Source organism: Monodelphis domestica, chromosome 1 (genome assembly GCF_027887165.1).
Source record: "Monodelphis domestica isolate mMonDom1 chromosome 1, mMonDom1.pri, whole genome shotgun sequence".
Classification (NCBI taxonomy): Eukaryota; Metazoa; Chordata; class Mammalia; order Didelphimorphia; family Didelphidae; genus Monodelphis; species Monodelphis domestica.
The window spans coordinates 511,889,800-511,914,225 of record NC_077227.1 but is presented as its reverse complement, the minus strand read 5'-3'; the positions used below and the strand labels follow the sequence as shown (position 1 = coordinate 511,914,225).

Here is a 24,426-nt window from a genome sequence, read left to right as displayed (position 1 = left end):
GTTTTGAGGGGGGGGAGGGGAGAGAGAGAACATACATAGATAAAAGTTTAAGTTTGTAGTAAATTCTGTATTTTGAAACTGACCTTGTCAATGCTTCTTTTTCTTATAATATAATTTTTTAAAAATGCTTAATGGCTTTCTTTTTTTAGGTGGTGGTTTATTTGATGTTTTTACATCACTATTGCTAACCTCCATTCAGTTGTTTTCAGTCATGTCCAGCTCTTTGTGACCCATTTAAGGTTTTCTTGGCAAAGATACTGGAGTTGTATGCTATTTCCTTTTCCAGCTCATTTTACAGATAGGGAAACTGGGTTAAGCAATTTTCCCCAGGCCCCACTGCTAGTGTCTGAGGCCAGATTTGAACTCAGGAAGATGAATCTTCCTGACTCCACAGGTGATACTCCATCCTCTGCACCACCTAGTTGCCCTATTTCTGACCTCGGCTACCCATAATTAAAAATGGAAAGTCAGAGGAAATAAACCTTGTAACAAATAATCATAGTTTAATAAAAGTGACTTGCACATACATGACCTCGTATGGACTTTGAGTCCATCACCTCTCTTTCAGGAGGTGGCTTCATCACAGAACCTCTGGAGACATGGTTGGTCATTGTGTTATGTTCAGGGCTCCGCCTCCCTTCAAAAGAATTTGTCACTGAAGCTCTGTTTATCTGGGGCAAAGCTTTTACTGGGGATGTGGCCTGGACTGGTGGAAGTATAGTCACTGCTTCTTTTTGGGAGCAGAGTCACTTCGCCCTGGGAGAACTGGGGGATAGGAATTTTATAGAGAAAAACTTAGTCTCTCTGTCCCTCCCCTAGGCTGGGCTTAGGGAGGTGGACAGGCACCCCAGGCCAGAACTAATGGAATTTCCCTTGATGTTCCAATAAATGCCCCTGTTCTTGGATTGGGGTTCAGGCTAATGTCATTTGGTACTCGGGTTCCATCCCTGGTAAGAATCCCTTAGATATGTGTAGTTGCCTGGTCTAGGGCCCAGTCTGATGTCATTTGGTGACTGACTTGGGGGTCCCAGCCCCCCATCAGTTGCATTGATCAGAGTTCTTAAATCTTTCAAATTTGTTTTTCTGTATAAATTCCTCCTTCAAAACACTGGGTTAGGGTTATTACTGGGGCTGTGCCCTCCCCCTTAACCTTTCCCCACCTTTACCAACTGTTTCTCAGTTGAGAATGATCTATTTCTATACCAAACTGTGTGGGTGTGTCCAGTCATCCTCCTATTTAAGATAAGAGGTTCATCTCAAGCCTTGGTCTAATGTTTGTAGATATTCTTCTTGCTCTAGTTACAAATAGAGTTCCACCCCTTTCTGTGTTATATTTCTCCCTTTTCTTTGACCTCTTCAGAATCTCAAGACAGAGCCAAGTCATACATACCCAAATAAAAGGTCAATTTTTTCCCCTGTGAGATTATTCACAGCTTTTCAGGGTAAGTTATTCCTAGTTCTGAGCCTATGTATTTTGCCTTTTGAAACACAGGGTTCTACCATCTCTGATTTTTTAATAGGAATTGCCAGGTCTCGTGTGAACCTGACTGTAGTTTCTTAGCACTTAAACTGCCTTCTTCTGGATATTTGTAGTGTTTTCTTCTTTGACATAAGAGATCTGAATTTTGTCTAACATTCCTGGAACTTATCCTTTTTTTTTCCTTCTTTTCAAGAGTTTAGTGGGGAGAACTCTTCTCTTTAACTTAACTTTAACTTTTGATTTTTAATAATAATAATAATAGTGTTTATTCTTTCTGGAAATATAGCACCAGGCTTTTTTAAAAAACCTTACCCTCTATTTTAGAATCAATACTATGTATTGGTTCCAAGGAGAAGAGCAGTAAGGACTAGGCAATGGGGATTAAGTGATTTATTGAGGGTCACACAGCTAGGAAGTGCCTGAAGTGCCTGAGGCCAGGTTTGAACCTAGGGCCTCCAGTCTCTAGGCCTGCCTCTCAATCCACTGAACCACCCAGCTGTCCCCTGGGCTTTTTTTTTTAATCATGGTTTTCAAAAAGTTCAATAAATGATCCTTAACTTTATGACCTTTTTTCCAGATTACTTGTGATAAATATCAGATATTGTACATGTTCCATTTTTCCTTCTTTTTTCCCCAAATTTTGTTCTAATATATTTTGCTGCCATGGAATCAATGGTTTCTTTTTGGTCTATTCTAGTTCTCAGGCAGTCTGTTACTTTGGTAAAGTTTACTACTTTTCTAAGTTATGTATTTTCTTCCTAACTCTTCCATAGCTTTATTTCTTCATTTCTTCTAGGTATTCATGTAGTCCTAATAGAAAATCCATCTTTTCTTTTGAGTCTTTGCTTGTAGTTATTACAGAACTTCTTTTTTTGTGTTCTCTGGATGTAAAAGATTTAAAATATAAATTGATGTCTTTGATTTTTTTTTTCTCTCTGACCTTTACTTTTTGAACTAGGGTTTTTTTGCCAGGGACTGGCTCTGCCCCCTGCTGTGTTTTGGGGGTCAATAGCCTTGCCCTGTATCACCTGGATTCCCAAGCTGACTTCTACTTCTTGGGGTCAATAAAGGGAGCATCTAACAATTTCAGAAAGTACCTGGACTTTTCAGTACCCATTCTCTAGGGCTCCAAGGTTTCTACTTTAGACCTTTTTAAGGGGAGCCCTGTACTCCTATTTCCAGAGACAGAGCTTTACAGGCCTCACTTGTTTCCTCAAGATGATACTCACTTTGCTGGCAGACCTTTTCCCATTATTGCCTTTGGGCTTCTGGCTGACTTTGTGTAGGTCTAGGGTGAAAGAAATCATTTACTGTAATTTCTCTTTGGATTTCTTTGGTCATTATGAATTATTTGATCTTGTATGAATTTTAGGGTTTTTACTGGGGTATATATGTGGTAACTAGATGGTCTTTCTCCTTTCAGGTAGAAAACTTGGCCCAACTCCCCTCCCTACTTTTCTGGAATATAAACTCATTTTTAAACATTTTCGTGCTTTCTTTTCTAGTCCCAAGATCATTCTTTTCAGCATAGAAAACAGAAACAAAAAAGTTAGACATTTCTGCCTAATCATCTACCCTGAGTAATTTTCCTTTTTCGAGTTTTCCTTTTTTCAGCATAAAATTTCATGTTATTTTCCTTATCTTCCAATCATTCTGTACTTCAGCCCTTCTCAATTTTCTTATGAACCATGCCATCTGCCCTTGCTTCCATGTTTTCCATGTCTTTTTAACATCTGTTCTAGTCAGTGACTTCACTTTAAATAACTACCATTTTCATTCTCATTGGAATTGATACTTAAAAAAAAAACTTATCTTCCATCTTAGAATCAATACTGTGTATTGGTTCTAAAGGAGAAGAGCAGTAAGGGCTAGGCAATGGGGGTTAAGTGACTTGCACAGGGTCACACAGTTAGGAAATGTCTGAGGTCAAATTTGAATCCAGGACCTCCCATCTCTAGGCCTGGCTCTCAATCCACTGAGCCACCCAGCTGCCCCCCCTGGAATTGATACTTTTTTGTGTTTTTACAATTTCATTTCAGTCCCTTCTGGATTGACCTTCCCTATGAAGCTTTTTAGTCTGTTGAATCCTACCTATTCTTTATTTGAATCATTTGAAATATAAAATGGTGAATATCAAGTTATCCTTAGCTTTCCTATCATTCATCTCCTCCAATGGAATTATTACCTAATCTAAAGTTTTCCATTATTTCCACCATAGAAACTGTCCTTTCCTTTTTTTCTGTTAATAAACTCAGAAACCCATTTTCTAAAACACATTACTTTATAATTGAAGGCACTGAATATCATTAGAATAGAAGAATATTTTCTTGGCATGGTTTAAAGCAGTTTGAAATCATGAGCTAACATTATTTGTAACAGGAACTCTAGGTGCTTCCCCATTAAAAATACTGTCTATATTGTAATACTGGGGTGAAAATACTGTCTCAGATACTTACTAGTTGGGTGACCCTGGTCAAGTCACTTAAATTCTGTTTACCTTGGTTTTCTGGTCTGTAAAATGGGGACCATAATAGCACCTATCTCAGATGAAATGACATAATTGTAAAGTGACTTAGAGCAGTGCCTGGCACATAGTAAGAGCAATTCAAATGCTAGCTATTATTAATATTTGACATAATTTTAGAAAAAAGTAATACAGGAAAATCAAATTAAAGGAAGAATATCTCCATTTGTGGATAGCATTTTTTGTTGTTGATCTTAAGTTTATACATAAGTAAACCAATTAAAGTGAATGAATTATTTTATCAAAGTAGCAAGATACTAAATGAACTAGTAAAAATGATTTCTATATATTATACAAAACCCAGGAAATATATGCAGATAGAAAATGCCACTTAAAATAACATGGTCTTAAGATATCTGGAAAATATAAACAAAGGGATTGTATAAATATTCTTATAAATCTGTGATCATTCACTCCTTTGATACAGATTGTAATACATCCATGCCTGTCCCTCCTGTGCATCTCTTGTCCATATTCTCCCATCCGTTTGCCACAGGAGATAAACTTGTGTGCTATAGCCACTCTCATTTACAGTGATTTTGAAAAAGGCCTTTTTAGGTCCAAAGTTTCTTTAAAATAATGGGAAAGGGGACAGCTGGGTAGCTCAGTAGATTGAGAGCCAGGCCTAGAGACGGGAGGTCCTAGTTTCAAATATGGCCCCAGACACTTCCCAGCTGTGTGATTCTGGGCAAGTCACTTGACCCCCATTGCTTAGCCCTTACTGCTCTTCTGCCTTAGAACCCATATACAGTATTGACTCCAAGATGGAAGGTAAGGATTTCATTAAGAAAATAAATAAATAAAAATGAAATGATGGGGAAATTAGAGGGAATGTAAAATAGCTTCCTTTTATCGTGTTACAGTAATCAGTGAATAAACATTTATTAGGCACTTCCTTTGTACCTACCTAAAAAACTAAATGGTTTAAAAACCATTTAAAAATCATTTTGTTTTTCATTCACATCTGTTGGTATTGAAATATCAATATTAATTTGGAGGGGTTTAGGATGGAAAGCACATAGGAATTAACATGTAAATATTTTGTATTACATTGCAACAGTATTTGATATTTAAATATTTTCTTTGACTTTGTTACAATTAATATGAAAATATTGCTTAAAATATTGTAAGAATTAACATAAAACATTACACTTAGCAATTTGTATTTCCTATATATGGCAGGTTAAAGTTTAGGAACCAGCTTTCTTGAGGTTGAAGTTAAGCTTTGACCTAGTCAAATGTTCTTTGATTTGACTGATATTGTTTAGTAATTGCCTTTGCAATGTGAATTATTGATGCTTTTCTCCTTTAGAGTCACCTGAGTCTGTTACTTATCCCATCTTTAGTACAACTTCAATCAACCATAAAAGGTATGCTTATTTGCATTTTGTAATCATGATTCTTAAGTAATTTTTATTAGTAAGAATTTTTTAATATCCTAGTACAAACTTTTAATTATTTAAAGACAGTTTAGCCATTTTATAGATAGTTTAGGTCTTATATCTTTATCTGAAAATATTTAATTTGGGGAACATTCCCCACTAGAATGGAAAGGAAGAACATGAGATGAAATTCATATCCTCTAATTTTGTTGTCCTTTTATTAAAAACAAGGAATCCATTAATCTTGTCAGCCTAGTTACATAAACTAATTGTAACAAACCACAATGACTGTATATCAATTAATATAACTCCAATTAACTTTGGAATACATTACTTGACATATTTTGCAGCAAATTTACCTTTCTTATTAATTCTATCTAATCATGTTTTATATTACATATGAATCTTGAAAGGCAAACTGAGAGATAGCTTCATAATAAAAAGAAAACTATCTTAGGATTAAAATTTATAAGTGGTTATTCACTTGCTAATAATGAATAACATGAAAATCAAAATTGGCTGATAATCTTGTAATTTCTCAGTTTGACATCAGAGCTTCTAGTTTTTTTCTAGTACCTGACTGAGGTATTATACAAATAACAAATTCCAGAAACTGTTCTTCTGATTAGAATAGTAAAGTGGCACCATAGCAGTAGAATATCTTCAGTTGGGTGTTGGGAACTGTGGAGGATAGAAAGGAAATCATAGGATCATAGCATTTTAAAAATCATTTGGTCCAGACCTGGGTGGCTTCGTGGATTGAGAGTCAGACCTAAACCCTATTTAAAATCTTAAAGTCTTAATCCTATTTAAAATCTGGCCTCCGACACTTTCTAGCTCTGTGACCCTGGGCAAGTCACTTAACTCCAGTTGCCTAGTCCTTACCACTCTTCTGTCTGATAATAAGACAGAAGGTAAGGGTTATGGGAAAATAAAAATTAGTCTGGCAAGATGTAGGATGGGGGAGATTAGTATCAGAGAGACAAGTCTATGGCCATTCTGCCATTAGAAGTGTAAAGTGATGAGGACTTGTCTAGAAGGGGGAGCAATAGAAATGGAAAAGAAAGAGACATACTTTGAAATGAGAGGAACTTGACCTTTTAGATAGGAGGTAAAGAAAAAAAAGTTTTCAAGCTTTAGGCCAACGTTTCTAGCTTAGGAAACTAGAAGTAGCACTCCTGCCAGAGTGAGATTGGGAAGGAGACCTTTTTTTTTAGGTATGAACATGGAAGGAGAGAAATAGAGAGACTGGTTTTGTTAAAGCACAGGCAGTAAATATTTTCTAAATTCTGCTGTCTCTGGTGCACAGGTCTTTATTTTGTGATACCAGGTTGCTCATATGTGTGGCAGTGAAGGCTCATATATAGAACTAGTTACATGAAAGTCTTCTGTCTTCAAACTTGGCCCAGATAGCACAAGTGCCTGAATTAGTTCTAGGTTTGGCCATGCTAAGGAAAATGGCCTAAAGGCACTGAAGAAATGGGAAACTAATGTAAGATCAAGGGTCAACCAGCAAATGTATCTTTTGGAGTCATGTGTGTATTGAACATGAAATGAGGTGCCATGGGATTGGGATGTAGTGAAAAAAGAAGTATAAGGTGTTGGGACGTGTGGTGATAGTTTAATTAAAGGTCCCTGACCACACCAGGGACATCTTCACAGTGCCTCAAGGCCTGATAATAGAGATTAGAAAATGCTACTTGTTTGTTGATAAAGCCAAAGAATGTGATCTGTTTTCAACTACCAGTCAGCTAGTATATACACATGACTAATTTTTCTTCTGACATTTTAATTTTCATAGGAAATAACAGCATGTTAAGTAAAACTGAAGCTCATGTAGATGTGTTTCTGTTTTAAGTACTTTAGCTTTTCTAGAAGAACCATCATCTTTAGGATCTGGCACAACCATGAATGAGTCTTCAATTGTCTTAAAAGAGCTCCAAGCACAGAAGACTAACAAAAACACCAGAGAATTAAACAAACAGCTGAAAGACCAGTTCATTATTGTGAGTAAATTCAAAGTCCATAGTGACTGATCTCCTCAGTCCAGAGACTTAAATAGTCCACATAGTTTTCAAATAATACACTTTACACTATGTTAACTATTGATCGCCAATTTTTGTTAGAATCTAATGGTTATGTCATCTTTGTGGATAAAACCAAGCTTTATTTGCCTGTTTATGATGTTTTATAGGAAATAGTAAAGTAGTTGTGTTTCAGTGGCAGATTGATGACTGAATTCTGACTGTGGATAAAAGGTGTTTACTAGTCAGATTTAATAAATACACAAGAAATTCCATACTGTGATCATAGGGTTCTGTCTCTGATAGTAACACTAAGGACCAGTTTGTTGGGAAATGGCAGATGTCTTTCAGGACAGGAATTAAAATCAAAGTTTTCTTCCCCTATTGGATGTATCAGCTCTATGAGCTTATCTATGCTGAATTTTTATCTCATTATCTTTTCAGATCTCATAACCTTTCCGAACAAAGATTGATATGTAGAGCAAGAGTTAATATAGTAACTGCTGGGGGCAGCTGGGTGGCTTGGCTCAGTGTATTGAGAGCCAGAGCCTGAGATGGGGAGAACCCTGGGTTCAAATCTGGCCTCAGACACTTCCTAACTGTGTGACCCTGGGCAAGTCACTTAACCCCATTGCCTAGCCCTTATAGCTCTTCTGTAATTAATTCTAAGATGGAAGGTAAAGATTGGGGTGGGATGGGGGAGGCCATGTTCAGGTTGGCCCTCAGGTGACAAACATACATGAAATATATATAGTAGCCAATCCCTCAGGCAGGGATTTGCCCAGTTTGATAGGACCTGCCAAAATTCATTCTCTACTAGAAGAGCTTCCCAAAATTTTATGCTGTGATCCCTTAGAATAAAGCAAGTTAAGTTCAGAGAAGATCATTCCTTTTGGAGGCTTGGCAGCTTGTGAATAATTTATAGATTTAGAACTGGAAGGGACCTTAGAGATCTTCTAGTCCATTCCCCTCATTTTACCAATATAACAGCCTTGAGGCAGTTAGGTAGCACAGTGAATAGAGCACCAGAGGTGGAGTTGGGAGGAGCTGGGTTCAATTCTGGTCTCAGATGCCTCCTATGGGATCCTGAGCGAGTCACTTGCCCTTCTTTCTTAGAGTTATTACTAAAACAAAATAAGGGTTCAAATCAAAAACATAATAAATAATTTTGACAGGTGACATGACATGTCCAAAGTCATACTAGTAATAAATAAATGGAAAACCAGGATTCAGACCCAAGTCCTATGATTCCAAAGCTACTACTACTCTTTCTACTGTTTTGTACTGCCTCAGAATAGAATGGAAATACCCTGAGGACAAGGTCTGTTTCATATTTTGAACTTATATCTGTAGTGCCTAACATAGTTCCATGTGTATACTGAGTACTTAATCATTGTTGAATGGAGACTCTCTGCTAAGACAGAAAGATTCCTGTCTGTGATAGCCCAACAAAGAACCACAGTGATTAAATCCTATATCTTTGAATTAATTAAGATATTTAATATTCATACTCTCAATACAATTTATAATTTTACTAATTTCAGTTACATTCTCTCTTGATTCTATGACCCTAATCTTTGTTGTTGTTATTTTTCTATTTTTTAAAATTACCGAATCCATAGATCTTCATTGATATAAGCATTTAGAAAAATAAATTTTCTCTAATAACTGCTTTTGTTTTATCCCATGGGTTTTTGTTTTTTTTAATCCTGCCTTTTGTCTTAGGCAGAAGAGCAGAAAGGGCAAAGGCTAAATGATTGGGGTTAAGTGGCTTGCCCAGGGATACACAGCTAAGAGGAATCTATGGTCAGATTTGAAACCAGGATCTTCTGTCCCCAAGCCTGGTGCTATGTCCATTGAGCTACTTAGCTTCCCCTTTATTTATTTTAGATGCCTTCTTAGACCTTTTCATGGTATCCTTTGGTTTGGCATTCTAAGTGGTGATGAATCATGGCTAACTAAGGTATGGTTTGGACAGGTACCTTTATGAGACCTTAGTTTAGAATTCTCTATAACTAAAGTTTTGCTCTTTTTATCCTTTCCTTTAATTATAGGATGCAGGTCAGAAGCATTTTGGTGCCATCGTATGCAAGTCCTGTGGCATGATCTATACAGCAGCCAGCCCTGAGGATGAAGAACAACACGCCCACTATCACCAGAGATTCCTGGAAGGGATTAAATATGTGGTAAGTCAGAAGCAGGTCTCACTCTGCCTTTCTTTAATAGTACTTTTCAGCAATAAATAGTTACCCATTGTGTTACAAACATATTTTGTATATATGCAAAAGTGTCGAGTGGTTCGTGGAATAAAAATGTCAAGAACTACCAGCTTAGTCCTTTCTTTTTTACCTTCCATCTTAGAATTAATATATTGGTCCCAAAATAGAGGAGCAGTAAGGGCTAGGGAATAGGGTTTAAGTGATTTGCCCAGGGTCACACAGCTAGGAAATGTCTGCATCTAAATTTGAACCCAGGACCTCTTGCCTCAGCTTAATCAATTCTTGATTCTCTTAAGCAGTGCTTACTTGAACTCAAAGGGTTCTTCATTGACCATGGTTTACGATGGTCTGGCTGGCTGAGTATACAGACTTTTTTAAGTGCCAGATAATTGAAGTAGAGTTTGATTTTAGAAATATAATCATCAGTGTTATTCGTGACTAATAGCAACAATATGGGGAGTAATTGGAAATAGCCTGTAAAACAACACATACCTAGAGCCCTTAGAACCAATTTCAGAACAGTATACCACATGCCACTGGCTTCCTGGAGAATTTAATCCATTAAGTTTCTCTTCCTAAGTCTTTGCTTCTTTATTTTTTCACTATTCTTTTAATTTTTTTCATTGATATCTTTTGCTTTTACATACCTTCATTTCTAAATTTCTTTTTCCCCATTCTCTTTCCTTGAAAGTTTAGGCTAACAAAGAATAACCAAAAAAAGAGGGGAAAACAGTTCAGCAACATTAGCACATCAGCAGAGTCTATCAGTGTGTGCAGTGTTGCTGCCTCTGTACCAAAGGGTTATACTTCCTCATCTTTCTTTGAGGCCAAGCTTGGACATAATTACACAGCATTTGCTTGGTCATTATTTTCTTTTTCTGTACATGGTTATAGCATGTCTTGTAGGATTATATTTTAAGAGTTTAATAATCACTTGAAGTAGAAGGAATAAAAAGGAAATAGAAGTAAAAAAAACCTAATTATCTAAAAAAAAATTAAAGCCATGTGAGCAAGTTCTCCTGCCTCTCCCCTTCACCTCACATCCATTTTGCTATCACTGAAAGAAAGACTGAGAGGTGGGGCTATACCAAACTTATATCCTCCCTACATCAGCACATGTGAGAAGGAGCATGGGATGCTGGGAATTAAGAGTTCTAGGGTACAGAAATTAATTACACAGTCTCCTAGTTCTGTTTGTCACTCTTATTAGTTCATATAAATCTTCCCCTTGCTTTCCAAATTCTTAATAATTACTACTTTTTTTTTAAAACCCTTACCTTCTGTCTTACAATCAATACTAAATGGGACATTAAATTGGCTCAGTGGATAAAGAGTGAGACCTGGAGATAAGATCCTAGGTTAAAATCTGACCTCAGATACTTCCTCGCTGTGTGACCCTGAGCAAGTCACTTAACTCCCATTGCCTAAACCTTTACCATTCTTCTGCCTTAGAACTAATATTTGGTATTGATTCTAAGATAAAAGGAAAGGGTTTTTTTTTTTTTTAATCTGTTATGTGTTGGTTGTAAGGCAAAAGAGCAGTAAGAACTAGGCAATGGAAGTTAAGTGACTTGCCCAGGGTCACACAGCTAAGAAGTATCTGGCCAGATTTTAACCTACCACCCCAAGTATGAGCCACCGAGCTGCCTCATAATCATTTTACTTCTTATAGTACAACCCTATTTTCTTACATTCACAGACTCACAGTCTGTTCAGCAATTTTTCTGAGGTGCCATCTCCTTTGTTTCTAATCCTTTGCCAACACAAAAGGTGCCTTTCTGACTGTTTGGGTGGACATAAGACTTTTTGGTCTTTGGCCTCTTTGGCTTAAAGGGTTCATGCATCTTTTTTTTTTTAAACCCTTACCTTCTGTCTTGGAGTCAATACTGTGTATTGGTTCCAAGGCAGAAGAGTGATAAGGGCTAGGCAATGGGGGTCAAGTGACTTGCCCAGGTTCACACAGCTGGGAAGTGTCCGAGGGGCCAGATTTGAACCTAGGACCTCCACTCTCTAGGCCTGACTCTCAACCCACTGAGCTACCCAGCTGCCCCCTTCATGCACCTTGATCTGCTCCGCTTGCAAAATCCCCAAACCTAAGAATAATGGAGAAGAGAGCATGAATTTGTAATCAAAAGGGATTCACCCAGCTTGCACAAGAAGAGAATGGGTAGGAGAGCTTGAGAGCCTAGCTCCTGGCATTGTTTTTGTTTGTTTGTTTGTTTTTTAATCTTTCTCACTTACCTATTTATTCAGAGCAATTTGACTTCTTCCCATTATCACTTTCTACTCTTCTGTTGGACCTTTCTCTTTTATTTTCTGCCCTCCTTTTTTTACCTTCTCTGAAGAGTCCCCTTGTTCCTCCACATCATGGTTTCTTCTGGCCTTTGTCAGTGTCCTCTTTTTTTCCCCACTCTTCCTGGACTACCCTTTTGTCCTCCCCCCATTAGAGTATTCTCCCCCACTCTGGACTCTTTCCCCCTCTTAGGGATGGTTCAGTATGAGAGTAAGGATAAAAATTGCTTTGATGTCTCCAGTCAAGAATGAAAATTTTCTCCTGGAGTTTGAGGAAGTTCTCTTTGAATTCTTTTTTAATTCAGCCAGGCAGTGGTATGAAGTGGTTTATAAATATGCTGATAATGGTAACTTTCAAAGGGTAAAATTTGACATAAAATGGAGAGCATGTGTATAGAACTTCCTCTCCCATACAGGAAAGCAAAACTCAAGATGTGAGTATATAATGGAAATTAGTGTGGTGAAAATTTATCACACCAGCACAAAACTCCAAGCTAAATAGCTTTATTGAGAGGAAGCCAGTCTCCCAATAAAGCTGAACTCTGGTCAAGATCAGAACCAGAGACCCTGAGTCGTAGGAGATAGCCTTTTCTATCTATGCCAAGAAATCTGTTAACACAGTGACAGAAAATATACTCAAAATTTAAAGAGAATGGATGCAAAATCTTTCACATGGGCTGTTCTTAATGCTGCAATGATTGATTAAGCTAGAAAGTATAAAAAAATCACTGTGATGGTAACTTATGTCTATTATTATAGCTGACCTTTCCAGGGCCTCTGCAATAAGGGGTTGGGGGCTAATTGTTTTTCTGCTGACAGTTATGAAATATTAAGAGTCAGCATTTGGGTGCCTGTTGTAAAGATTAAATTTTAGGGGAGACTGAGGCAGGTAGAAATTAGTTTCTCTCTACAAGGAGTATTATATTTTTTAGAGGTTTATTAGAAGTTAAGGATTAAAGAAAATGCAGGATAAGAAAAACGTGCCTAGGCCGGAGAGGCCTAGACCAAGATAATCTCACATCATGGAAGAGCCGCGTCTGCCCCAAAACGGAAGTCCAAAAGAGCCTACAAAGCCTTTGTAATCAGGTTAAATCTCTTCTCGATCTCGGCCTACCTGAGAATTCAGTGAGATTACAAAACACTCTGGGGAAGTGGAGCAAAGGATTGTGGGGATTGAAGTCCAGAGTTCAAGTCTATTTTTACACTGTCTATCCTGTTATACAAAAAAAGAAGAGGGGTGTGGTGAGCTAAGTGGAATATATTATAATGTTATAATTATGTTAATTATAATGTCAAAATGCTGGTAAACAAGATTTGATAAAGGGGTAGGGATTTCACACTTACATTAGCGTCTTCTCTCTTAAAGCCCTCTTCTTGGGGGCAGCTGGATGGCTCAGTGGATTGAGAGCCAGGCCTAGAGAGGGGAGGTCCTAGATCAAGTCTGGCCTCAGACACTTCCCAGCTGTATGATCCTGGGCAAGTCACTTGACCCCCATTGCCTAGCCTTTACTGGTCTTCTACTAGAACCAATACAGAATATCAATTCAAAGACAGAAGGTAAGGGTTTAAATAAAAAAAGAAAAGTTTAAAAAAAATCCCTCTCCTAGAAATAAGCACACAAGTCTTCCTAGCCCTCACCTCCCCCTAAAGCCAAGTTAGTGAAGGTGTGACACAGGGAGCTGCTCCCCTTCCCCTCTTCCCAGTACCCACAGGCATTTCACACATGCCCACCCCTCTGTCTAGCTGCCCAGTTTAAGAACTTCCTCCCTCTGCTCTCTGGAGTAATGCAAGGGTTCGTTGGCAGCTTGAAGGTGCAATCTTAAGGCCTAGGTATATTCGTCCATAAACATCTCTAGTTTTATAAATATCCTAGGATTAATCACATTGATAAAGACAGGCAGTTTCCAGAGTGGTTTGTTTTAACAGCTTATTATTGGAATGTAAAACAGGCTCACTAATCTTCCCTTTCATTAATTAGAACTTTTTCTTTTGTCAGGGCTGGAAGAAAGAACGTATTGTGGCAGAGTTTTGGGATGGCAAAATTATATTGGTACTTCCTGGTGACCCAAAGTATGCCATTCGAAAGGTACAACATTTTGACCTTTTAAAACCCTTTACTTTTTTCTTCACGAAAGCACACAACCCAGTTTTATTTTCTAACTGTAAAATGATGACTTTGCTCAGTGACATGTTGGGGTGACAGTCTTTATTTACACTGAAGTTAATAGAATGTAACTGAGGTATCTGACAAAGGACAAACAAAACCGCGATTTATTTCTAAAAAGCATGCATTTTAATAGTTAACTTCACTTCTTGGTCTCACAACTTTCAATAGGCAGAAGATGTCTGTGAACTTGTAGATAATGAATTGGGATTTAAGCAAGTTATCCCAAACTGTCCAAGCAAAATTAAAACCTTCCTCTACATATCTGATGAAAAGAAAGTAATTGGATGCTTAATTGCTGAGAGAATCAAACAGGTATGTGTGTTTATCTTTCAAACTTGCAATGTGATCTATGAAATTAAATAAAAAATGTCTAAAGTCTGATTAACCTTTAAATTGTTGGTGTATTATTTCTGAAAATTACCTTAATTTATTGCCATCAGAACTTTTCCCACATTGTTAATATGTCACATTGATCTTTTGGCCTTGAGTCTCTTCTTGAATCCATCCCTTCCAGAGCTGCCAAAGTGATTTTCCTGAAGTATGAATTTGACCACATTGTTCTACTAGTTACTCCAGCGATTATCAATTCCCTCTAGGGTCAAATACAAATGCCTCTGTTTGGCATTTAAGATTTTTCACTACTTGGCTGCTATTTTTCCAGGCTATCTCCCAAAACTGTTGTGAGAATCAAATGAGATAATAATTACAAATCTCTTAGCAAATCTTAACTTTTTTTTATAAATAGAGCTTTATAAGTGCCAGTTATCCTAATTTTTAACATCATTATACCTTTAGCTATAAATAGCTTCTCTATGTCACAGGCCTTCCGAGTCCTCTCTGAACCAGCTAGTCCAGACTCTCCAAACCATCAAATGTTTGACAACCAGCGAGCCTGGCAATGTTCAAGTACCCCAGAACCAGCACTCTGTGGCATCAGTAGGATCTGGGTCTTTAGCCTGATGAGAAGAAAGGGCATTGCCCGTCGCCTAGTGGATACTGTCAGGTAAGGCGAGCAGAGAAAAGGTTGGAGAGGGGTGGGAGATGAGGTTGGATTCAGGAAAATTTCCTCGGGCCTTTAACTTCTTGCCTATGTGGCATCCCAAGAAGACAGGCTCCACTTTGTAACTACGGGTCAGGTCCGCTCCTGCCTCTGGGCTAGGCAAAGAACAAGGAAGCCAGCTCAGTGTACTGACTGATGGGATTGGTTGTTTTTATGGATGATGGGCTATTTTTAGAGCTTTCTTAAGTACAAGTCAGGCCTCCTGCAGAACTAAAGAGAGTTCCAGGGATCCATATTGTTGCTTGCTTTTTTAACCAAAATGTATGTAGTCTAAAAATGAATAGCTAGATTTAATTTTAATTGGCTTTTCATATATAAAAAAATTAAACATAATGCCGATTGTATTCCCAGTAAGTATTAATTGATGAAGAGAATCCAACTGCCCTCTTCCCCACCCCTTTAAAATTGTGTGATCATGAAATACAATCAGTTTTGGTAGAAAGTCATTGTTTTGCTTTTTAAGTTTTGCCTTTCCTCTTGTCTCATTTGTGGTCATTGTCTTGCTATCAATTCCTTTGACAGAAGAAGGATAAGAACAGTACAAGAAGGCAGTATGTAATTCAGATAGGTAGTTTTACTCCAAGAGTGCACTTTGACTGAAGATACTGAAATTTGGTTAAAATTGATTTTTTTGAAATAGTTTTGAGTTTGAATTGCTCATTCTATCCTTATCTCTTATTTCTACAAATTATCCAGCATCAGCTACAATTCCATTTCTTCTCAGCCCCCTTCAGAGCTAGGAAAAACGTTACAGTTACATCTATCCAAAAGGAGAATGGGTTCTCTTCACTAAAAGGCTGAGAAGTGGATAGCTACTTGGTGAGGGGATTCCAATAAAGGCAAAGATTGGGTTAGATGGTCTCTGGTGTGCTTTCCCACTGATTTTGTGATCCTGCTGAAATAATTTCCTTTACTATTTGATAAATGCTTTTTCCATTAACAGCTTTTTTCCCTTCTCTATTTCAGGAATTGGTTCATGTTTGGCTGCTTTTTGAGTACAAATGAAATAGCGTTTTCTGACCCAACACCAGATGGCAAAGCATTTGCGACCAAGTACTGCAACACACCCAACTTCCTTGTATACAATTTTATTAGTTAACCTATTTAGGTGTGCCCATAAATATTCAAGCCTACTTAGCAGTTTTATGTTTATTAAATTGGTTAATCAGAAAACAAATTTGTCCTTTTCTCCTCAAGATTCAAATTATAACTTTTTGTACAGGATAATTTGCTCTCTGATTGATTGGTTCTGAAACATTTTGTGGCTGGCTCTGGTTGTAGAAAACTTGTCTCCATTGCCTTCTGGTGCATTGTAAGTATATTGGCCAAACCTGGTTTCCCATAATAAAATCTCCAGCAATGAAGGATTGATTTTCAGTATATGTTAGCCATTTGATTAGAACTTATCAGTTATATTGAGAGAGAACTTTTATATTGAGTTACTTCATTAAATTATGTTTCTAATTTTTTTAAGGTCAATTTTTAAAAAATCGTTGCCACTATTTAAGTGCTTTAATGCTATTGAAAAACTACTCTGCAATGAACCAAATGTGTGTTCATTTCATTGGTCAAGTTTAACTCTGGTTAGTAGTTGCAATATTATTTTCGTGAATAATTTTAGTCAAGTGAAAATTTGACAGCTTTTTTATTGTGCTACTTGCCTTTAATAAATTTGTCACTGTTACTTAATACCATTAATCATAAACTTATGACAATTTGAAATTCCATTCACTTTTATTTTTAAAATGCACCTTAATTATTAGGCATCTAATTAAAACTGAAGAAATATACATTAAAGATTTCGTATTTCAGTATATCTTTAGGTGGAATTATGATGCTTGTAACAAAAATGATGAAAGGGTGTAAATAAGTCTACTTATGTCTTTTGGGTGAATTTTGGTATTTTTCGGCACTGGCTTTAGAAATAGCTTGTGAAAATGCATTTAATTAAAATAAAAATAAAAATTTTATTGATGTTAGAGTGGTTCCTGAATTTTACCATTTAAAGTTCTATCCAATTCACTTTGTATATTCTCCAGGGTGCTTAAAGATAAAACATAAAAACTTAATACTCTATATTGGAAATAATTTTTTTACATTACATCAACCAACTAAAGGTTGCTAATTTAATAAGTAGAGCAAGATGCAATACAGTCCTCGGGGTTCTCAGGCACAAACATCAGAGATAGAACCTCATGGGTCTCCTTGTTGGACATATAACAGAGGAACAAGGAGTGTTGGGAGTTAGTTGGTGTCCACTCATTAAACCTTTGAAGATTAAAGAAGATCTTGTGACACAAATCTCTCAGTCTCTCAGTGTTGGAGAAGCACCACCAATCTGTCCTGGGACAAGATTTCCCCTTTACAACATAAATGGGTGGTCTCAGCAATTGCTTAGAAAACCCTAGTGAGTGGGTCTATTTCCCAAGGAGATCAGGAACAAAGAAAAAGAACTTATATGTTCCAAAATATTTAGAGCTGCTTTCTTTATGGTGGTAAATACTGGAAATTGAGGGGATGCACATCAATTGGAGAATGACTGTCATTTTGGGGGGAGGATGCCAGAGTGGCTATGTGCCACCATGAGAATCCTCTGACCAATGTTAAAATATCACTACAAAACAAACACAAGAATGAAAGAACCAACAAGAAGACAGTAAAAACTTTAAAGAAAAGAAAAATCCAAAAGGTAGGCAAAGAACTTCTGGAGCATGGGGGTGAGAGGAGAGCAGAGCCAACAAGAAGCTATAGCTAGGAGGGAAGAGCATGCCACACACTCCCATCCCACATCTGCTGTCTGAGGTTTGGGACTTATGCCCAAACCAACATCCAGATCTTGAGACCCTGCCTGAGCAAATAGAGGTATAAGCCAACTTACACCCCTTATAATTTCAAACCTGTGGAGAAGTCCAAAGCCCCAGCCCAGAATTCTAGTCTGGGCTTGGTTCAAGTACTTAATTCACACTTTGGGGTGGCTGATAGATTTTAGTACTGATCTTTTTAGATTTTAGTACTGATCTTTTTGCCTAAAGTTCAGAGCTAAGATGGGACAATCAAGGTTGTGCCTGATTGGATCAAGTACACAGTGAGGCCAAAAACTTGAGCCTAAGCCTGGGGCTAGAATTTGATCAGCCCCTGACCTCATCAAGACCAGAGTGAGATCAAAACCTTACACCTAAGCCTGAGGCAAGACTGAGCTATAACAAGGGTAAATTGAATCAGCAGGGTGAGTCAACTGGCCCTCAGACCATCACATCTCCCAAGCCTATTTATATCTATATATTAGATAGGAAAAATAAGAATGACAAATTGTAGGTATGAGATTATGATGGAATACTGGGATGGTAAACTACTGCACAGATCATTAGAAAAATTTTAAGTTGGAAAAAGTTGAGTGAAATGAGAACCAAGAGAACATTATATGTAATATTTGAATACCTTGTGAATGTCTACCTCTGGAGAACAAACTGAAAAATGGAAACATGAGAGGCATATATAAGTATGTTTGCCAAATGATGCATTCTATGGTGTGGGGAGGAGAAAGGCTAAGATGCCTGGAAATAAATTTTATTAATTAAATTTCCAATTTAACTTCCCTCCAACTAAAAATCAAAAGGGATTTTGAGAAAGGAAGGAAGCATTAAGCACATACAAAGAATAGAAGGGGTGGATCTTAGGAAAAGCTATTTCATGGTGAGATATTCCAGGACATCTGGGGGGGGAGGGGGCAGTTGGATGGCTCAGTGGAAAAAGATAGGTCTGGAATCAAAAGGTCCTAGTTTTCACATCTCTCAGCCAAAAAGAGATAATTCAAATACCAAGGAGCATCAATCAGGATCACACAAGACCTGGCAGCTTCCACACTGAAGGACCATAAGGCCTGGAACATGATATTCAGAAAGGCAAGAGAACTGGGTCCTATCCATCAAAACCGACTATATACTTCTAGGGGAAGTATTCAGCAAAATAGAAGATTTCAAAGTATTTGTAAAGAAAAGACCAGAACTCGGGGAAATTTGCTATCAAAACACAAAGAGCAAGAGAAACATGAAAAGGTAAATATGAAAGAAAGGGAAAAGGAGAAAAATGTTTTTTTTCTTTATTCAAACTCTCTTCTATAAGGGCTACAATTAGATCAAATATATATATTAACATATGGGGAAAATGTTATTTTTAAAGCTCAAAAACTATTCATAATTATAGTAGAAGAATCACTAATAGGGAAAGATTGGAGCATAAAGGGTTAGAAGATATGTACAAAAAAAAAAGAAAAGGGGTGGGGGGAATCGATGATGGTACCAAGATATACTTGAAGAAATAGAAATAAAATAAATAGAATAATCTTTTTCACACAAACATACACATGGGAAGGGGAGGGGAAGAATACTCTTATAAGAAGGAGAGGAAGAGTGCTAATAGGTAATACTTAAATCTTACTCTCAGTGAAATCAACTCTGAGAGGGAAGAGCATCTAGATCCATTGGGATTCTGAATTCTATCTTATCATACAGGGTAAGGGAGAAGGGGAAACTAAGGGGGATAGGGGGGAGGGAGTATAAAAAGGGAGGGTTGGAGAGGGGGGGAGGGAATTAAACAGAACCTAAAAAAAACGACAAGAAAAAGGGAACAAAAAGGGAGGGACCAGAAAGGGAAGCATGTCAAGGGAGGGGATTAAGGGGATTGATTAAAAGTAAGTCACTGGTTTAAAAGGTTATAGCAAAAGAAGAAAGGACAGAACCAGGAGAGGATATCAAAATACTATGGAATTCACAAGTGACAATCATAACTTTGAACATAAATGGGATGAACTCACCTATGTAGACAAATAGGAGAGTGGATTAGAATCCAAAATCCTACCATATGTTGTCTGTAAGAAACACACCTGAGGCAGGTAGATATTCACAAGCTCAGAATTAAAGGTTGGAGCAAGACCTATTGGACCTCAACTGATAGAAAGAAGGCAGGAGTTGCAATTATGATATCTGACAAAGCCAAAGTAAAAATAGGCCTAATTAAAAGGGATAGGGAAGGTAAGTACATCCTGATAAAAGGAAGTATAGACAATGAGGAAATATCACTAATCAACATGTATGCACCAAATGGTATAGCATCCAAATTTCTAATAGAGAAACTAGGAGAATTGAGGGAGGAAATAGTAAGACTATACTAGTGGGAGACCTGAACCTAACACTATCAAATTTAGATAAATAAAAAAATGAATAAGAAAGAGGTAAAAGGTGAATGAAATCTTAGAAAAATTAGAGTTAATAGATATATGGAGAAAAATAAAAAGGAACAAAAAGGAATACACCTTCTTTTCAGCAGCACATGGTACATTCACAAAGATTGACCATATGCTAGGTCATAAAAACATGGCATACAATGCAAAAAAGCAGAAATAATAAATGCAACCTTTTCAGATCATGAGGCAATAAAAATAATGATCAGTAAGGGTGCATGGAGAGCCAAATCAAAAATTAATTGGAAATTAAATAATATGATTCTCCAAAATCAATTAGAGAACAAATCATACAATTGATTGTATTTGATTGTAATTTAGGTATTGATATCCAAGCCAGGAAGACCAAAAAAAGAGAAAGAAAATTATAGACCAATCTCCTTAATGAACATAGATGCAAAAATCTTAAATAGTGTGACAAGGAAATCACTTCAAAAGACTGAGATATATTAATTTAAGGTCGCCAAGGAATTTAGCTATGTAATTCCTAAGTGAAAACTCAAGTCAGCAGTCAACCTTTTATGGAGTTTAATTACAACCAGGAGGAAGAAAGGTATTAGAGAGAGAGAGAGAGAGAGAGAGAGAGAAGGGAATAGGGCTTAAATACCCCTTCTGTTTAGGCTGAGCCAAAAGGCCCAAGCCCTTAGATAGCTGAGGCAAAGAAAAGAGATCAGTCCCTATCACTCACGTGACCAAAATGGAGAACAGTCTCAGGGGCCTCCACCTCCAGCTTCCTTAAGAGCAAGATTCTCAGAGCACAACCTCTCAGAGCAAAACCTCTCCAACCCCCTTCAGTCCTCAGACCCCGCTATCTTTAAGGAAACCATCCAAGTTCCCTCCCCTCAGTTCTCACATCTACCAATCACTGTCCATGTCTTCCCTGTGCCAATGGTGGCTCTAGCTTAACCCAGGACCGCCCAGAGGTCTGTGGCTTTGCACATGTCTGTTGAAGGTTATATTTTCAATAATTAAATCTTGATCCTTTGCTGCAGCCCTTCCTAAATCCCGTTAGGACTGAGTGGGGTGGAAATTGTATTTTCCAAGACCTGGTTCTGTCATTCCAAGTATCTCTATTGTATCAATTCTAAAATCAATCATGACTCAAAGAAATTCCTGTTCTATGCTTAAGCATAGGTCAAAGCCCTTTCCATTGTTCAGCAAAAGGTTTCTGTCCTAAAGTAATCTTAAAAAGGGAGGAGGAGGAACCTCCCATGCCAATGGGGTTCACATTCCAATAGAGTTCCCACTATCAATAGGAAATTCTTCAAGTATGAAATTTCCCAATGGTGAAATTTCCAACATTTATAAATCTAAGAAATTTTAAGGTTTACAGTAGGATACTAGTAAAAAGACTCCAGCAAGTGATCACAAGGGTTATTCACTATGATCAGATAGGATTTATACCAGGAATGCAAGGATGGTTCAATATTAGGAAAACCATCCACATAATTGACCATATCCACAAGCAAACCAACAAAAAACACATGATTATCTCAGTAGATGCAGAAAAAGCCTTTGACAAAATACAACACCCATTCCTACTGAAAACATTAGAAATTATAGGAATAGAAGGGACTTTTCCTAAAAATAATAAACAGTATCTATTTAAAACTATCAGTCAACATCATCTGCAATAGGGATAAACTACATGCATTCCCAATAAGATCAGGAGAGAAACAAGGATGCCCATTATCACCTCTATTATTTAACATTGTACTAGAAACACTAGCAATAGCAATTAGAGAAGAAAAAGAAATTGAAGGTATTAAAATTGGCAATGTGGAGACCAAGCTATCACTCTTTGTAGATGATATGATGGTCTACTTAAAGAATCCTAGAGAATCAACTAAAAAGGTAGTCAAAATAATCAACAACTTTAGCAAAGTTGTAGGATACAAAATAAGCCTACATAAATCATCAGCATTTCTATGTATATATATATATATATATATATCCAACACATCACAGCAGCAGGAATTAGAGAAATTCCATTCAAAATCACCTTAGACAATATAAAATACTTAGGAATCTATCTGCTGAGACAAACACAGGTACTATATGAACACAACTACAAAACACTCTCCAAAACGATTAAAACTAGATCTGAGCAATTGGAAAAACATTAACTGCTCATGGGTAGGACAAGCTAACATAATAAAAATGACCATCCTACCCAAATTAATTTACATATTTAGTGCCATACCCATCAAACTTCCAAAAATGTCTTTACTGAATTAGAAAAAACCATAACAAAGTTCATTTGGAAGAACAAAAGATCAAGGATACCCAGGGAAATAATGGAAAAAAAAACACAAAGGAAAGTGGCCTTGCAGTCTCAGATCACAAACTATACTATAAAGCAGTGGTCGTCAAAACAATTTGGTACTGGCTAAGAAACAGAAAGGAGGATCAATGGAATAGACTTGGGGTAAGGGACCTCAGCAAAACAGTCTATGACAAACCCAGAGAGCCCAGATTTTGGGACAAAAATCCACTATTCAACAAAAACTGCTGGGAAAATTGGAAGACAGTATGGAAGATATTAGGTTTGGATCAACACCTCACACCCTGCACCAAGATAAACTCAGAATGGGTGAATGACTTGAACATAAAGAAGGAAACTATAAGTAAATTATGTGAACACAGAAGAGTATACATGTCATATCTTTGGGAAGGGAAAGATTTTAAAACCAAGCAAGACTTAGAAAGTCTTATATATATATATATATATATATATATATATATATATATATATATATATATATATATATATATATATATATATAAAATCAATAATTTTGACTACATCAAATTAAAAAGGTTTTGTACAAATAAAACCAATGTAACTACAATCAGAAGGGAAATAACAAACTGGGAAACAATCTTCAAAACAAAAACCTCTGACAAAGGTCTATTTACTCAAATTTACAAAGAACTAAATCAATTATACAAAAAATCAAGCCATTCTCCAATTGATAAATGAGCAAGGGACATGGAAAGGCAATTCTCAGTCAAAGAAATCAAAACCATTAATAAGCACATGAAAAAGTATTCTAAATCTCTTATAATCAGAGAGATGCAAATCAAAACAACTCTGAGGTATCACCTCACACCAAGCAGATTGGCTAACATGACAGCAATGGAAAGTCATGAATGCTGGAGGGGATGTGGCAAAGTTGGGACATTAATTCATTGCTGGTGGAGTTGTGGACTGATCCAACCATTCTGGAGGGCAATTTGGAACTATGCCCAAAGGGCACTAAAAGACTGTATGCCCTTTGATCCAGCCATAGCACTGATGGAATTGTAGCCCATAGAGATAATAAGGAAAAAGACATGTACAAAAATATTCATAGTTGCGCTCTTTATGGTGGCAAAAAATTGGAAAATGAGAGGATGCCCTTCAATTGGGGAATGGCTGAACAAATTGTGGTATATGTTGGTGATAGAATACTATTGTGCTCAAAGGAATAATAAAGTGGAGGAATTTCATGGAGACTGGAACAACCTCCAGGAAGTGATGCAGAGTGAAAGGAGCAGAACCAGGAAAACATTGTACACAGAGACTGATACACTGTGGTACAATCGAATGTAATGGACTCCTCCATTAGTGGCATATTGCATTGATCCTGAACCACCCTGAGCGATACTGGAGAAAAAACACTATCTACATTCAGAGGAAAAACTGTGGGAGTAAAAAGACCAAAGAAAAACAACTGCTCAATGACATGGGTTGAAGGGGATATGATTGGGGATATAGACTCTAAATGACCATCCTAGTGCAAATACCAACAACATGGAAATGGGTTCTGATCAAGGACACATGCAATACCCAGTGGAATTGCGTGTCAGCTATGGGAGGGGAGGCGGGGAAGGGAGGGAGGAATAGATAATGATTTTTGTAACCAAGGAATAATGCTTGAAATTAACCAAATTAAAAAAAAATAAGCAACAACAACAAAAAAAGACTTACAACATTGTAGCCCTTACCACTCTTCTGTCTAAGACAGAAGGTAAGGGTTAAAAAAGAAAAAAAAAG

At 37.1% G+C, this 24,426-nt stretch overlaps 1 protein-coding gene across 3 annotated transcripts in view; it reads left to right on the top strand.

Moving 5' to 3' along the window:
* The window catches only part of ESCO2 (establishment of sister chromatid cohesion N-acetyltransferase 2), a 28,466-nt gene extending 11,339 nt beyond the window's left edge, over positions 1-17,127 (top strand). For all 3 annotated transcript variants that reach the window (XM_007475904.3, XM_007475903.3, XM_056813081.1), the window contains 7 exons: positions 5,317-5,374; positions 7,245-7,392; positions 9,465-9,596; positions 13,918-14,007; positions 14,257-14,400; positions 14,910-15,091; positions 16,115-17,127. In XM_007475904.3, coding sequence (XP_007475966.1) covers positions 5,317-5,374; positions 7,245-7,392; positions 9,465-9,596; positions 13,918-14,007; positions 14,257-14,400; positions 14,910-15,091; positions 16,115-16,247 — 887 coding nt within the window. In that variant the 3' untranslated portion in view covers positions 16,248-17,127. The remainder of the gene's footprint in view (positions 1-5,316; positions 5,375-7,244; positions 7,393-9,464; positions 9,597-13,917; positions 14,008-14,256; positions 14,401-14,909; positions 15,092-16,114) is intronic.
* Positions 17,128-24,426: the final 7,299 nt, after the last annotated feature.